At 57.5% G+C, this 15471-nt stretch overlaps 1 protein-coding gene across 3 annotated transcripts in view; it reads right to left on the bottom strand.

Annotated features, from left to right (window-relative positions):
• PPP2R2B (protein phosphatase 2 regulatory subunit Bbeta) overlaps positions 1 to 15471 on the bottom strand; it is a 99275-nt gene that overhangs the window by 55547 nt on the left and 28257 nt on the right. Inside the window, exon 1 of one of the 3 annotated variants that reach the window (XM_074916251.1) lies at positions 9049 to 9234. The exons of the other annotated variants lie outside the window; for them this stretch is intronic. Within the exon in view, the coding sequence (XP_074772352.1) occupies positions 9049 to 9118 (70 nt within the window). The 5' untranslated portion in view covers positions 9119 to 9234. Of the gene's footprint in view, positions 1 to 9048; positions 9235 to 15471 lie in introns of those variants that run through there. 3 annotated transcript variants of the gene reach the window in all.

A 15471-nucleotide genomic window follows, 5' to 3' on the forward strand; every position in this document is an offset into this window, starting at 1 on the left:
GCACTATGGAACATGATTTATTTTTGCTGAGAAGACTTGGCATCTATAAATCTCAGCACTCTTAACATTTAAAGATGTTATTCCAATGACAAAATAGACATGAGGGAGATAACAGTCTTTATCTCCATTAACGTTTTATTGTTATTCAGAGAATATGGATACGGCCTGATCCAAGGGTAGGAAAATCACAGCAATTTGTTTGCATACTCGGGAAGCTGAGATAATGGTCGTGTTTTATGACTGCACTAGGGAATCAGCGGAAATGTAGGACAGAGAAGATCGAAATGGGAGATTAGTTGTCTGTTCTGGTTTCTATTTCGGTTACCTTTCCATTCACGGGATCGGCTTTAGCGCGGCGCTGGGAGGGACGGTCCATCGCGCGCTGCCCAAGAGCTGACTTGCTGCGCACGAGCAAGTGGGGAAACAGTTTTTAAAGGAAACAAAAAGGCTGCAGAACAATTCTGTGCAATGCAGACAAACAGCATTGCAACGGAGGCAGGATCTTTCTGGATAGGCCGGCCGCCTGGAAACGACTCCCCGCTCTCGCCCAGCCCTGCCGCCCGCGTTCCTGCGATGCCTGCAGCCCCCCACCAGGCTGCAACACAAAGCTCCAAACCTGTTGGGCATTTTTCCTTCTTCCCAAAGTACATATCGTGCCTCAGAGCACTACAACGTCCTCTGTGAGCTGACTCCAAAACCAAGGAGCTGGAGCTGTGGTGATAGTTTGGCTGCAGGAGGCTTAAGCAGTTAAAGGCTGGAAACCAAACCAAACCAAACCAGAAAACCCACAGAACCCGCAGAGGCACCTGCCCAGCCCCAGGGCCCGCTGTGCCCGCAAGGGCACCGGTTCCACTCTGGCACAGAAGCAGCCTGGGGGCCGCAGTCCCTCGCTCCCTCCCGCAGTTGCCACTTGTGTTTGCTGCACACCAGAAGGCAACAGCAGTACCAGGGGCCACCGCTCCACAGGCAGCTGCGTTTCCATTCCTGTTCCCATTCCCATTCCCACTCCACCACTGACCTGCCCGGTCCCGCACTTCTCAGAAGGCCTCACGCTGACCGGGAGAGGGTACGACACTGAGGAGGGGCAGCTACTTTGGGGCCTCCTACACACTTGGCTCCGGGCAGGGGCCAGTGGCTCCTCTCAGGAATTCGGCAGAGCCTCCATCCCCAGGACAAGGTGCAAGTGACCCTGGGGCACCCTCCAGCGCGGGCAGGGACAGGGAGCGCTCCTCCACCAGCCACCACGAGCACTCATCACAGAAACCCTGGGGTGGGATGGGCCAGCCCTGCCCAGGCAACACTGTGCTGCTGGACAGATTCAGAGGACCAAAGAGCTTAGGACAATCTTGAACTTGACACAGGGAAAGTGTAAAGTCTGCACTGCTCGTGGAAAACACCTGGGTTACGAGAAAAGCCCCAACAAAAATGCAAAGCTATCACAAAGGGCGCTACCTCAGACTGTTCCGCCCGCCTGTCACCTTACTGTGCTCGCCCACACCGTGCTGAGCAGGCCGAGGGGCTGCAGGTCGCTGGGGTCAGGAGCCGTCTGCCACATTGGGCTGTCGAGGGCAAAGTGAAAAATTGCAACCAGTCAACTGCTGGATGCAACTGCAAAGCTGACAGGGAATGACACCAGGATGTCAAGGATGGCAGCAGCGCCCAGGGCTCCCCTCGCTCGCTGCCACACGCAGCCAGGTCCCACTAATCCCTCCCTGCGCTCCCAGGGCAGCCCAAAGGCCGGTGGCACCCTGCAAGAGGAGCAGTACCATTCCCCGCTCCGTCCGCGGCCGCAGCTGCTACGGGAGAACAAAACCGCTCAATAAAAGTCCCTTCAAATGTTTCCCCTCAAGAAATTAGGCTCACAATGCATCAGGAGAAAAATAACAACTGGTGCTGGAACAACCACTCTGAATGGAGACATTGACACTAATGGCTCAATTACGCCTTTATTGGGGAGGGCGGTGGGACACAAGCTGTGCACAGCGGCCCGACAACGTATGGGCAATGTGCGGAACGCCTCCACACCAGGGCTGCGGTGCCCAGGGCTGGGGCAGGATGGCCACAGTTGCTCCTCGTCCCTTCCAGGAGCGCGGGGGCCAGGCACAGCATGCCCAGGCCCATCCCAGTTGGCCCAGGGACGCTGGGAGGGCCGTGAGGAGCTCAGGTGCTGCCGCGCAGGGCTGCCGGGTACCCGGGAGTCCCGGCAGCACTACAGGGACGTGCCGAGATGAGACGTCAGTGGGTGTTTTGGTGTTTACCCACCAGCTCCAGACAGACCGGCCTCCCTGGGCACCCTGGCTCCCGCTCCAGCCCCGTGGCAGCGGGCACCGGCGTGGCACTGCCTGGCACGCTCCTGCGGTACCGCCTGCAGCCGGGGCTTTGTGCCTGCTCAGCACATCAGCCTAAGCGCTTCCAGCTCCCGGTCGCAGCCGCGCAGCCGAGATCAGGAGGAGCAGGGAGGAAGCAGCTGCTATTTTTAACCTGCCTGATCAGCATCCTGCCACGTCGACGCGCGTCAGCTCTGCTCCGTGTGCGCGGCCCCGCGGGCCTCACCTCTGAGCCAGCCAGCACACACCTCTCCTCTCACGGCAGTTACAGGAGTCACCAGCCCACACCAGTGGCATTTCCAGCAATCCCAGCACCTGGGACTTAACGTTCTCAAAGGATCTCTTCCATGAACCTTCATTCCTACAGCCGACCACCCCCGAGTACCCTGTCAGGGGGACACTTCTGCTCCAGCTCCAGGGTTTAGGGCAGCAGATGATCACCTGGTCTGACGGGTCTTTGGGGAGGAGGTGTTGGGGGTTTGGCAGAGCCCAGCAGACTCTTGTTCACACAAGCGGCCACAAGAACCTTGCACAGGAGCAAGGCTGAGTCAAATCAAAAGCAAATTCAGTCCAGCATCCTGTCTCCCCAGTGGAGAGTCCCTCCCCGCTTTCTCGCAGCCCCTTTCAGCCCCGGGGGGCCGCTCTAAGGTCTCCCCGGAGCCTTCTCTCCTCCAGCTGAACCCCCCAACTCTCAGCCTGTCCTCACAGGGGGTGCTCCAGCCCCCCCAGCACCTTCATGGCCTCCTCCAGGCAGGCTCCAGGGCTGCTCTCCATCCCCTCCGAGCCCAGCCTGGGTTTTGCTGGGATTGCCCCAACCTGTGGGCAGGACCTTGCCCTTGGCCTCGTCGAACTCCATGGGGTGGGCCCGTCCCCCCTCTCCAGCCTGCCCAGGTCCCTCTGGATGGCACATCCCTTCCCTCAGCGTGTCCCCGCACACACAGCTCGGTGTCGGGGGAAACTTGCTGAGGGGCCTCGATCCCACTGTCCCTGTCCCCAACAAAGATGTTGAACAGCACCGGTGCCAACCCCGACCCCCAAGGACATCACTTGTCACTTCTCCCTCTCCAAGATGACCCCGTGTGCCCAACAAGCGCTCTGGCCAGACACCAGTGGTCTACAGAGACCGGACATCACGGCGGAGCCAGCTGAGGAGCAAACACAGCCAAAGGGAGGCATGAAACGGACACAGGCACAGAGTGGATGGGATGAGACGAGCAAGGGGAAAGCTGCCGTGTTACCCCCAGGGCCTCCCGCACCGCTTCACTCAGTCCCACGATCCCGTTTGGAAATGTGACGCGGGGGCTGTGCTGTGCCGGCAGCCCGAGGCTCGCCGTGCGAGCACCCGCAGCGCCCTGGGCTTGAGGGGAAGACTGGTGATAGGCTTCAACTGGTGATGGGCTTCGACCTGACACAGCTGGTGCCCATAGCAGATGGGCCCCTACAGCAACAGAGACTGGGGCTACACTGGGTTTTAGGGCCAAACCATTCCATGTTGCTGTCGGTGCCTGCTGGGAGCGACCCGGCCTTCCCCAGCATCAGAGAGGGAAGCAGCTCCTGACCTAGAACTCGCACGGAGATGAGGAGAGGGAGATGACGAGCCCCGTCCCCGCAGAGGGGTGCGAGCCCCACAGGTGCCGTCACCGACAACCAGGCCCTCTCCGGGCCCATCTGTGGTAGGTTGGAGTCGCGTCATTACCTGCTCCCAGTCCTCTCAGTAATCCCGAGATTACAGAGTCCCCTGGCACATCTATTCTCTCATTAATCCGTGGATTAAAGTATCCCCAAGTCGGCTTTGACGCAGTGCACTACAAACAGCGGAGTTACACGCTCTCCTCGCAGTGATCCTCGGATTAGACAGAAGGAGACATGTCTGTGGGTCCTTCCGACCCAGCTGGAGCACAGGCTCAGGGAGAGGAAGGGAGGTCTAAACATAGTCCATGTATATAAATAAAAGGCATAAAGGACAGGATTGTGTTTCGTAATCAAAGTACTTATGTGATAAAACAACAACTTCAAGGAGGTTCCCGGATTAATTAAATCCCAATCCAGATGATCCCTAAACAGCAACTCACATCATTTGCAACAACAAAAATACACAACCGCTCTCGCCCTGAGACCAGCGCTGGGGGAAAACACCTTCCTTTGTGCTTTTCTGGGGACTACACATAGATTTTTTTAAAAAGTCACTGTAGCTGACACAGCGAGCTCTTGGCAAACTGACCTGGAAAGTGAAAAATCTTCCCTGGAAGGGCTGTGGGGCTGCATGGCCCAGCCCCGACCCCCACGGCCTGGGCAGGCAGAGGGGGAGAGGGATGGAAAACCCTCGGGAAATGGACACACACCCCAACACCTGAGCAAACTGGTGATCAACTGGTCAGGTTTGAATCACATGGATTGCTTCTCTCCCCAGAACAGAAGAAAAGAGTCTGAACTTGTCCTTTGCCGTATGTGGAGGCTGCTTATGCATGAGATGGCTCCGGGGTACCCGAAGGCCCTGTCACGGTGTTGGTGGGGGGCTTGTGGGGCCACGTCCCCAGTGTTGAGGGGGGGAACAGGGGACCAGCATCGGGGCTCCTTCCCACAGCACGATGGCGGGGTGGGAATGACTGAGAGAGGCATGGGGGTTACAGCTGGGAGAAACAAGATTAAACTAAGGAGAAGGCGGCTTAATGACAGATTTCTCAATGGCAAAATCTATTCAGTTTGGGAAACAATCCTCAAGGAGATTAAAGACTTGCGAGGAGACCAGCCACCACCCTGGGAAAAGGGGTGCAGGGAGCAGCTGAGCAGTGGCTGGGGAGCAAGTTCAGGGCGTTGTGGTCTTCCCACCCAGGGACATGGCGCATGCGCGGGGCCACACGCCCACAGGGGACACGCTCCCGTGGCAGAGCTGTCCGGAGACAGGGACGTCCCTCTACATGGGCCAGCACGGCCCTGGGACACAGGTGGCCCCACAGCAGTCCCACGTGATGGCGATGGGGCGAGGGTCCTCCTTCACCAGCACAGCCACCTGGCCACGGGCCACCTCCCCTACGCAGCCCCAGGCGAGGCCACCGCTCCCCCTCCAAGCACACCGCTGGGAGCCAGGGGTGCCACAGCGGGCCTGGGGGCACCGCACTGCCTGTACAGCCCAAGCGCACCCCCCGGAATGCACATCCCCCCCAGAGGCTCCTCCTGATGCTTGCCACAGGGCAGACATGTTTAAGTCATGTTTAAGACATGTTTAAACATGGTCCATGGTGCCTGGGGTGCAGGGCACCCTCACGCCCCGTGAGATCCTCCTGCCTATCATACCAAACCGTCGGGAATGGACACGTCTCCAAGAAAAGGGTCACCCAGCCACAGCTACTGTGGGGCCAAACCCTGCAGGGTCTGCGTGCGGAGCCCAGGACATCCTGCAGCATCAGAAGGGGGTCAGGACAGAGCTGGAGAAGAGAACCCCATCCCCTCGCTGGCGGTGCCACTGTACCCACCTGCCCCAGAATGGACCCGCCTCCCCTGGGCTAACACGGTGCTCAGCATCCCTCCTCCATCGAAGACCCGGCCCTGCAACAGGACGGGTGTCTACGGGCATGGAGCGCCCTGGTTCCATCGTTAGCTGAGCCACGATGGCCACGGCCCCCGTCCCACCCAAACCAGCCGAGCGCGTGGGCTCGCTCACCACCACCACCACTCTCACCAGGGGCGTTCATGCCGTTCCACCTTTGCTGGGAGGCGTTTGCCCACCTATAACCCACAAAGAGGACTCAGAGACTTGCCGGGTGACAGCAATGCTACACAAAAAAGGTGACACCCACAGCTTGAAGACTTCAGAGACGGGCATTTTGGGTCAAGCTACTGGAAATGGGCCAACTGGGGGGGGGCATGAAGGGCCCTCCAACATCTCTAGCGGGCATGTCTAGAAGTGGAAGCTACTCAAACGGTTTGTTTGTATTCAAATAGTCTCGATTTGTCCTACTTTTGGCCGGGCACTCAGCAGAATTGCGAATGAAGATGGATTTCTGCAGCAGAACAAACCAAGCATATTTTCTGGGCGTTTTTGACATTAGCCCTGCTGTTCCGGGGCCTGAGCCAGAGAACAGCTTCACTGGCATCACCCTGGAACCAGCTCTCCCCACTCCCTGCACCGGGTGAATTCTGCGACCCCAGCCCCGGGGATGCACGCTGCATCTCAGCAACTTAATATTCCCTGGCAACTAAAGTCGAATTAGCACAATGGCTGCACTTCCTTCATTAGCAGTACTTCTGAGCACCACACAAGAACAAGGCATTCAAGTGTGTGCTTTTGAAATACCATCCTCACCCCACATTTGCATAAAAATACCAGACCTATTTAAGCAACAACACTTCTGTAAACGAAATTACATAACCCCACTTGTTCCCTCAGTTGACACACCAGAGACACCTTCATTTCCAAAGCAAGTCTGCACCTTCTGAAACAGGATTTGGAAGGATTTTATTCTTTTTTAAACAGAAAGCAGGTTACCAACCACATTGTCTTAGCCATATGCTGCTTTCACATATAGAAAAAGCAAAACTGAATTATCTTCCTAAATTTTTTTCCACACTAGCAAGCTCTACCATTTCAAAGCATTCAGCACTTCCTCTGGCAGAACCACGGCACGGAGCATCAGGAGTCCTGAGCAGCACAAGGTGCAGAGAACTCCCAGCTGACACGCAGCCACTGAACGCTCCTGCAGCTCCTCCAGCCCCGCCACGGTACCGGGGATCACCCTGGCGTAGTCGGCTGCCCACCGCACACGCTCTGGCTGCCTCATTTCTGCTCCAGTCTTCTGGTACAACGCACACAGCTCTTCTGAAAAGGGCAGCACACAGCTTGGGGCAGTTCTCCACGGATTACTAGACCACCAGGTTTTATCCCTGAAACCCCGAGCTGGAGAATGCCCAGACCTCCCCGTGTCACGGGCTGAAGTCACTGCAGGCTCATCTCAGCCCTCCATCCTTCCCACCAGGAAAATCGAGTTCTCAGCAGGTCACAACAGGGCAGCTCATCCCATTTTTTATTTGCTGGCTGCTGCAGCTGCTTTTATAATGCAGCACCGGCACATTCACCCTCCCACAGACCGCAGCACAAGGCGGCGCGAGCCAGGCGCGGAGCACAGGAGCTCAGCCCCATCCCGGCCGCACCACCCTGCGGGAAGCACCAGCTCACACCATCCCCCCCGCAGAGATGTCCCAGCACCCCGGGCTGGCAAACTGGCTGCGAGGAGCCCAGCGTGGCCCCACGTGCCACCCGGCCCACCGGAGAGAGCAGCGGGGCCAGGGACGCCGGGGTGCCACCCCTGCACCTCTGGGGCTGACAGCGCCGAGCACTCGCCTTCCAGCCACACACAAGCCACATGCACTTGCAGATGCCCGCTCGCTGCAGCTCGTCAGGTGTCCAAGGCTCTGCATTACTGTATTACACCAAAGACCTTCCTGCTAGATAAGCCCTTCTTTAGCCATGTGCTGGAATCGTAAAATCCCCAAAGTTTGGTCCTATGGTGGCTTCCTCTAGAGCCTTAGGAGAGTGAAACAGTCAGGGGAAGCCTCCTGGGCCACTAATTAAGCTATTAATAAGCCTGTTCAGACTCTCTGGTGTGGAGCCCGTTCTCTGAAGTTTCACGGACGGGGTCAGTGCTACCGGGAGGGATGGGGCACTGGGCTCTGCTCCGCAGCAGCTGCGTCTGCCCTGGAAGCGAGGGACCAGGCGGGGGTCGTGGTGGGGCTGTGGCGGAGCCAACAGCTCTTCGGCTGCCAGGGAGGATGAGGCGGCGCGGCCGGTCCCGTCCCTCCATCCCACCTCCGCCGGTGCAGCTCTTTGTGGCAGGCTGCCGCGTCATGTGCGGGCTGCGGCTCCCTTGGCGGTGCCGGAGCTGAACATGGCCACAGCGTCTCCTCCGCGCCCCGAGCCGTGACGGGGAACCGCGGCCGCAGGGCCCGGGCGCTCAGCGGGGCTCCGGCTCAGCCCTGTCCGACAGTTCCGGCCTCCCCTCGCCTCTGCCACGCACAACTCTGAGCACGTATTTCTCCCTGCGGAGGCTTGTAGGAAAAACAGCCCCGAGACAACTAGTTAATTCCTGCGCCGAGACCCGCACGGTATCTGCCCTATCTCCTGACGCCCGAGGGCGGCCGCAGCCCCAGAGCCCGCCGGCCCCGCCGCAGCCGCTGAAGCATCTTGCGAAGCCGCGGCCGCCCGCAGCCCCAGCGAGCCCAGCCGGCACCAGCGGAGCCCCGGCCCGGGCGGGTGCGGGGCTGCGGACAGGCCCGGCTCCCCCCGCTCCCCCAGCCGGTCCCGGCGGCGGCGGAGCCCAGCGGCGAGCGGGGAGAGGGGGGCTCGGCCCCGGCACGGAGGTGGCGGCGGGCTCGGCCCGGGCACTTCGGCTGCCCGGGGCGGGGGGCGCGGGGCTGCGGGAGCCCCGGGGCGGGGGCCCTCGGCTCCGCCGCGGCTCCGGCGTGCGGGGGGGGCCGGACCCCCGCCAGCCCGGCTCGGGGGCAGGGCGGGGGGAATCCAGCCGGTGCTGAGTCACCGGAGCGGGTCCAGCCGCACGGCGCAGCCCCCGCGGAGCCCCCGGGACCAGCCGCCGCGGGGCGGGGGGCGGCCCGGCCCGGCCCGGGCGAAGATGCGGGGCGATGCGGACGGATGCCGGGGGCCGGTCCCCACCTGCCGGGGCGGGCAGGGGCCGCCGCCGCCGGCCCCCCCCCCGCGGCACTCGCTCACCTTCCGTGGCATAGCTGTGGTCTCGCAGGAAACTGCTGCTGATCTTGCGGGTCTCAACGTCCTCCTCCATTGACGGCGGGCTGGCGGGCGCGGGGCGTCAGCAGCCGCAGCCGCGGATCCATCATCCCCCCCCCGCGCCCTGCTCCGCGGCGGCCGGCCGCGAAATGCGGCGGCGGTGGGGGGGGCGCAGGGGCGGCGGAGACCGCTGGCTCCTCCCATACGGCTCGGCACGGCTCGGCTCGGCGCCGAGCTCCGCCCGCCCCGTCGGGCACGGCCCTGCCCCTGCCCCTGCCCCGGGGATGCTCCTGCCCCGGGGATGCTTCTGCTCGGCGGATGCTCCTGCCCGGAGGATGCTCCTGCCCCGGGGATGCTCCTGCCCCGGGGATGCTCCTGCCCGGTGGATGCTCCTGCCCCGGGGATGCTCCTGCCCGGAGGATGCTCCTGCCCGGAGGATGCTCCTGCCCGGAGGATGCTCCTGCCCCGGGGATGCTCCTGCCCGGAGGATGCTCCTGCCCCGGGGATGCTCCTGCCCGGTGGATGCTCCTGCCCCGGGGATGCTCCTGCCCGGAGGATGCTCCTGCCCGGAGGATGCTCCTGCCCCGGGGATGCTCCTGCCCCGGGGATGCTCCTGCCCGGTGGATGCTCCTGCCCCGGGGATGCTCCTGTCTGTGGGGGACGCTCCGTCCCCGGGAAGCTCCTGCCTGAAGAAGAGCTTCTTCCTGACCCGCCTGTCTCAAAGACAAGAACGGAGCTGGGGTCTGACCCGCTCCTGCGTCCCACAGCACAGCCCCGCGCTGCGGTCCAGCCCTGCCTCAGCTGCACCCTGGGCAGTGGCACAGCCCTCGCCCTGTCCGGAACCGTTGAGGGTGCTGGGCGCAGCCGGGCACAGGCCCCGCAGCCCCTCCGCACTGTGTGCCCGCCGTCCTTCGGGATCCCCGTGGCGCAGGGCCGGGGTCAGCCGCAGGCACCGGGGGGTCGGCGCCCACCTCGGCACAGGAGCTGTCTCAGCAGCCCAGTGCCACACCAGTGGGGAGCGTTATTGTTACTGGGACCAGAGGGGACCCTTATGTGTTACTAGGTGCAGAGGGAACGGACAAAGACACGGACTGGGTAACACTCCATACAGTGTTGCGCAGCAGCTTGATTTCCTCTCCTAGCTGTAGTATCATAATTAAAGTCTCACTGGGAAGGTGTAAGGTTTTACAGCCTACGTTATTCTGCTGAGACCACGCTGCCTCCTCGGGAGCTGCCTGTGCTGGGGGAAGCGCGGAGGCAGCGTCTCTGAGTGAGACGGCCCAAGAACCCCAGTACGTCCAGTACACCCATCCGGGGACAGGGCGCTCCGCAGCTCTACTGCACGCCTTGCGGAGGAGCATGTGGATCCTCCAGAGAGAGAGGGAAAGCGCCTTCTGCCCCACGTCGTCAGCTCCTCAGGAAAGGCAAATTCCCAGGCTTCCACCTGCCTGCCCCCCCGGATGCTTGCTGACACACTCTCCCATGCAGGTTGATGCAAGTTGGTGTAAAACAGCACCTCGGAGCGCCCTGGCACTTACTTGTACACGTGTGTAACTTCAAGGATTTGTCAGTCAGCCCCATCACCTCACGGGCCATTCATTAATATGGGGATTACTGATGTGACAAGCCAGAAGCATTCATCAGACAAGCACGAGCCTGGAGTCTCCACGCCCAAAGCCTTCACCGAATTATTCTGGGACACGAGTTCCTCGCTCCAGTCACCGAGCACTGTTTAAGTGAAGTGAAGACACTCTGTCTGTGGCTGCTGCTGCCCTCGGCTGCCGTGGGCCAGACCCACGGGTTAGTCTGAATTCACTCACTGCGACAAGGCACAGGACCTGGCAGCGGTTTCATGGCGAAGTGCAGAGATGCATTCAGCAAAGCTGTCCTGCAGGCCAGAACGGGTCACAGCAGTAACATTGGGCTTTAAGAATCACTTTTGTGTCGCTTAGTGGCTCCGTGTACACGAGACAGCGCAGGGGTCCGGACCCGAACACAGCGCGACAGGTCTCGGAACCACCGCTGGCTCTGAGCACGTCACTGACCGCTCCGTGCTTGGGGCCTCCTGTCTCCTAAGGGGGAGAAGGGTATACAGACCCCGCAGGGAAGGAGAGAAGGAAAAGAAAGGTTAAAACCAACCCACTACACCCAGGAATGAGATTACCTCTGCCTACAATGTGCCTTTGCCTGAAGGTGTGCGCTCGTGTACACCGTGTAAAACACAGGAGCAATCCAGATAAAACAATCCCGACTCCAGAAATGAAAAATAAAAGATTTTTAATAGGCAAACGTTACCGTATCACATCCTCCCTTCGGATCTCACATGGCAAGCCTCAGCCAAAAGGCAATGCCCAGCTGAATAACAAGCTCCTGTGATGCTTATGAATATCATTTATGAAACACAAACACAAATCAGCAACCTCCTTCTCTTTCTTTTCAACAGGCTCCGTCTTTCCAGTGTATTTCCATTTTAACAAGCACCAAGTCTTTTCTCCTTTATTAACTAGAAAAATTATTCTCCCCATTGTGCATGAATTATAATTATGTATTCATAAGTCCTGCAAAGTTTTTCAATATACCGCATCACTTAAATACATCCACCAGCCACCTGTTTGTTATGCAACACGCATAGGAGCTGCATCATGAAATCCATTTATTCTCATCTTTTTAAAATCCAGGAACGAGCCTTTACAATAACTAAAAGCATTAGCTGTCCTAAGCAGGAATCCATTTGCAGATTAAATTCGCCAAAGGTCAGCTTGTAGCTGTCACTGTTTTCCAAACCCCCAGGTGCCTACCATGTTATATACTCTGACATCTCCTGAAGGGCCAGGACACTTTCCACTCCACTGATTTTTGCTTCAATTAGAATAGGTTTAAGAGCCCCCATGCACGGGCTTCTGTGGGACCTAAGCAGGGTGTTAAGAATAATTGAATCAAAACTCACACTTTATGCTCAGCACAAAACTTCCTCCACCTCATTTATTTTACCTTCACATCCATGAGCACTAAATCTATTTTCCTAATTACCAGTTTGGGGTAGAACACTAGCCTCATTTTTTTAACTGCTGAATGTAATATTAGATAATAAAATTTATTTTAAACTTGTAAGCATTGTTTCTATCGATTAGGTGAGTGTTAGTGCCATGCCGCTGCGGCGCTGACTTGCTGGACGATGCCGGGAGGTCAGCCCGTGCGGAGGAGCCCTGGTGACAGCAGGGCACAGGGACGCAGGGGACGGGGCTGGCCGCAGCGTCCCCATGGCCGCTCCGCTCTGCCCCATGGCACCGGAGCTGATGCTGCTGCGGCGCGCTGCAGGAGCTCCCCGAGGAACCTGGCAGGGGTGGGAGCGGCACCAACGGTGCCCAGAGGGGTGCAACGGGGATAAATATTGAATTGCGTATGTTTGAAAGAGAAATATCACCTTTCTTGACAGTGCACTTTAACACATATGCAGATTCCACAGAATTCATGACAGCCGTTGTGCCAGTCCTTACTCCCAAACTGATGCGATCCCTTAGACCACTACTGGCTTTTGAAAAGGCAGCCAGCTCCACACGGGGGTCTTCTTACAGGGGAAAGAAATTTTCTCCCAAGGAGTGCTTGCAGAGATACCAAGCTGAGGACACACCACCATCAGTGGCCACCACTATCTGCACTAACCAGGTCTGCTTAACCTCAGAGCACGCTTCACGGAAAACCAGCTGTGTGGGACAGGAGACCCGGGACAGGACAACACCGTGCTGCACCTCGCACCTCGCTTCTGCTCTGGGTGAAGGTCGTGTCGTAAATCAGTATCCTGAGAGGGAGAGCACTGAAAGCCCTTCTACAATTTCTCTCACCATGTCTGGCTCCCACTGCATTTATAAATGTGCTCCGAGTCCTTTGGCCAGCAGATTCCAGCAGACAGCGCACCTCAAATCTGAGAGCTAATTAAGCAGCAAAAATGTGGCACACCACAACAGCTGACTGATTTCACTACACTGCCAGTTTGTTTCACACATTTGCAACTATAAGCCATGTTAAGAAAGGTGAGGAAGCTGCAACTCATGTCCAGGATGAAGTCTCAGTCCCATGAACCTTAATTAGCATGACTTCGGGAAGACCAATAATTTACTGGATTAAACCAAGATCAAGAAAATTGGGAAGTCAGGTCACACGCAGAGGGCGAGCTGCAGCCCTCTCCTTCACAAATGAGGGAGAACAAGGGTCAGGACCTCGGGGCAGAAAAGGGAAGAATCAGTTCATCGAATGCAAAGTAGGTGAAGACTTCTGCCTCCCAAAGGTCGTATGATAAATTGATCTACTTGGCCTTCGCCCCTGCTACGTGCTGTTACTGGTACTGGTACAAGCTGTACATGATTAACAGCACACCAGTAACGAGCACTGCCACACACCCAGCCCGGCTTGGGGAATAGCTACTCTCCAACTGCTTTCTCTCCCATCTTCGATCACACTGACCAGTTTCTGTGGCATTTTAGCAGGCCCTTCTTCAGTTTTACTCTTTCCCTACTAAGCATTTTATGCCAGGGTCTGAAAACAGCTTCCCTTTGCCTATTTACTGCTTTTGCCCATTTTTTTGAGCAGCCCTATCCAGTGCCCATTGCCAGTGCTTCTTGCTTGCTTTCTTCTGAGCCAAATCTTTGCTCTCCCTTCGTTCACACCCAAATAGCTACAACCGAGCTAGTGGGACACGCTTTTTCAGTGCAAAACTACACAGATTTTGCACGAGTGTTCACGTGTGACTGTGCACACACTGCACATGCGGTACGGAAAGGTCGTGTCAGCACAGAGCCCTTGGTGACCCAGAGGGGACAGGGATGTCCCGCCATCGAGCGCAACCAACAAACCTTGGCATCTTTGGCCGCAGCAGAACCATTTGGAAGAAGAAACCGTTTTTTGCTATTTGATAAAGGTTTCACAATTTGTTCTCTGCTCTTCTGAGGGCAGTGGTAACTAATGACCATTGTAATTATGCAGGCTAATAATCAGTAGGAACTCTCCCTGCAGGTTTAGGCTGTGACGTATACATGTATATATACATCAGATAAGAAATAGCTTTTCTTAAACGTGTTTTCAGGTATTTTCTTCATATTATCACATTATGCACTTTGGACATACTGTTTAGTGGAACATTTTATATATATATAAACGTTATCCTATGGGTTGCAAATGTGACACGAAAAATGAGGGAGAAACAACAATAGACTACACTGAAATTAGAAAGAGAGAGTTATTTCTGTGTCTCTTAAGCAGTAGACCTGGATTATCTACTGGCTGCTCCTCAGCAAGCTGACTTATTTTTTGGCAGTCTGTCAGCCTGCTGTTCTGCAGCGTCTTGACTTTGACCAAAACCAGTAGGGAGCTAAGGGCCGGCTCTGAGCTCGCCCGTGCCCGTGAAAGCCTGCAGAAATGCTCCCGAAGCCAAGCAGGTGCCTGTGGCCATCCGGTGTCCCGCTCCCCGCAGCCGCACCCCGCCCACCGAGCCCTGCCCCGGCGCTGCACGGCGAGGTGTCGGGGCACCCTCTCGCGCAGGAGAGGGCCCAGAGCCGTGCCAAGCCCCACCGGCGCCCGGGACGCCTCGGGGGACGTGGCGACATCCGGCCAAGAGCCGTCCGGGGTTTTGCCTCCCGTGGCAGCAGAACATCCCCGCCGGCAGCCCAGCGCCGCCCTCCCTGCCGCGGGAGCGGGCCCTGTGCCACCGGCCCATCCCCGCGGCTGCTGGCCACCCCTCCGTGGCACCATCTCACCTCCTGGCCCCTCCGCAGCACCTGCAGAGCCCGTTCAGAGCTTCACACAGCAGGCTCACCAGAGAAACTGTAGTGTTCTCATATAAGGCATCAGCACGGGAGTTTGGTTTCAAATGCAGCTTTTCTAAAGCCAAAACATCTTTCTGTTTACCAAATCACTCCTATAATGCACCAGGTACCGTAAGTGGGCAACTGCAATGCAAACACGGTGCTTCCAGGAAAAACCTGTTCTGAATTCCTTTACGGGCAATCTAGACGTAACATACTCATTTCCTCTGTATTATTACTAAATGATATCATTGCTAAATACACTGCAGAACACACACGATTCCCCAAAAATGGAATGAGGCACAGAATACTTCATGAGGGTCCAAGACTTCAATGTCTTTTAAAGGATACAGTGTGAACTGTTTGTCACATGTGCCTCACATCAGAGATGTAATTAGCTTAAATACTTACACAGTAAATAGGATTTGCCATTTCTGAAGATTAAGGCCACATGTTACAGCATTGGTGCATCGGGACCAGTTGAGCACAGCCTATGCTAAGGGGTAAGTTTTCGCTTGAGAACAGCTCCTCTGAGCAGTGCTGCAAACGAGGTCTGTCGGTGCTGGGGTCCTGGGTTGGGCTTTGGTTTTTAGCTGGAGGAACAAACTTC

The sequence above is a fragment of the Athene noctua genome, chromosome 12 (assembly GCF_965140245.1).
Source record: "Athene noctua chromosome 12, bAthNoc1.hap1.1, whole genome shotgun sequence".
Lineage (NCBI taxonomy): Eukaryota > Metazoa > Chordata > Aves > Strigiformes > Strigidae > Athene > Athene noctua.